Below are 1,351 nucleotides of genomic sequence, written 5' to 3'. Positions count from 1 at the left end.
CGTGTCAGTGCTCCAGGGACATTCTGAGCCGTCCTAGAACATGTACAGTACCACTCAGGTGGTGAATGATAATGTGTAGAGGTGTGCAAAAAAACATTCATCATTCACTCTTCTGACAGTTTCTTTATTTGTGATGCATTTTCACAGAAACATGACAAAGTGAGTCTGTTACACTTGGACAGCTTGTACTGCTGAAAGTGATAGCTAGCTTAGCCACATTTTCATAGCCTAGCCTGTTAGCTTAGCTTGACCTCTGCCTGCACTGCAGCTTTTCCTCTGAATGGATGTTTCCAATGTGGCATTATTTGCTCGACACAAGTCAGTAAATGAAATCATTCAAAACACAAACTACTTGTGTTCATTCGCCTGCTGCTGGATGCTACGCTAATTACTAGCTGCTACATCCATGGTATGGTCTAATATTACTGAGCTGGATGTTTGTCTGACGCTGCGTCAGATTCTCAACATGATGAAACTGTTCATAAAGTCACTCTAACATTTGATCGTGTGATCATAGTTGACTGATCTATGTGAACTTGTCACCGTAGGAACAGTGGTTACATCACCTTTGAAACGAGCTGCAATGTTACAGTGCACGTACATCATACGTGTGCTCCAGCACTTATATAAATAGAACTACACTTATATATATATATAATATATGTATGTATGTATGTATGTATATGTAAATATGAAACATATAACGGCATATACTGTATGACCTATTACCGACTTTGAACCTCTACTAATACACGTGGAGAGTGAAAACAAAGATCAACAGAAAGGCTTCAAAAGGCGGTGACAGCTGAGATGGTGTGTCTCAACCAAAGCTTAAACAGTTTTGTCTGTTTATGTCAGTAATGCACAATGTCTTTAAACTTTCGAAGACTTTCTACCTGCGAGGGTCATCTCATTTGAGACCCTGTCGATTGCCAGCACAGCGTCAGCCCCCTCATCGCAGGCCTCGATGAAGAACTTCTCTGGGGTGGTGTGCCTGGGAAAGAACAGAGAAGATATTAAAGCCGATTAAAAGCTTGCTCCTGTAGCTTGCAAATGTTTCATCAGCTTCACCGAACATCTCAGCGTCAATGTACAGATGTAGCTCAGGATGCTAATGTTCTCATGCTCCAAAACATGTCAGCTGCTAGTGTGGCAGCAGCCACGACAGCAAGAGGTCAAACGATGCAAGGAGCATGACTGACTGATCTGCAATCCAGTTTGACCACTTACAAGCTGTTTAATTAGTTCTAGATCAATAGACTGAACCAAAGTAAAGAGAGACAAGAAAATGGTAGACTTCATTTACCTCAAATGCAAAGGGAGCCAGCCTTTATTTATAATTTCCCCTGAC

At 41.5% G+C, this 1,351-nt stretch overlaps 1 protein-coding gene across 1 annotated transcript in view; it reads right to left on the bottom strand.

Moving 5' to 3' along the window:
- Positions 1 to 1,351, bottom strand: part of LOC111649423 (phosphatidylinositol-3-phosphatase SAC1-A-like) — a gene marked incomplete at its 3' end in the record, with an annotated part of 13,072 nt that overhangs the window by 10,833 nt on the left and 888 nt on the right. Inside the window, exon 2 of the mRNA XM_087171970.1 lies at positions 877 to 994. Within this exon, the coding sequence (XP_087028096.1) occupies positions 877 to 994 (118 nt within the window). The remainder of the gene's footprint in view (positions 1 to 876; positions 995 to 1,351) is intronic.

Source organism: Seriola lalandi, unplaced genomic scaffold (genome assembly GCF_002814215.2).
Source record: "Seriola lalandi dorsalis isolate HSWRI2012SDOR001 ecotype SW California unplaced genomic scaffold, Sedor1 jcf7180002050752, whole genome shotgun sequence".
Lineage (NCBI taxonomy): Eukaryota > Metazoa > Chordata > Actinopteri > Carangiformes > Carangidae > Seriola > Seriola lalandi.
Note: the sequence above shows the minus strand (reverse complement) of the source record. Positions and strands in the feature narration are given on the sequence as shown.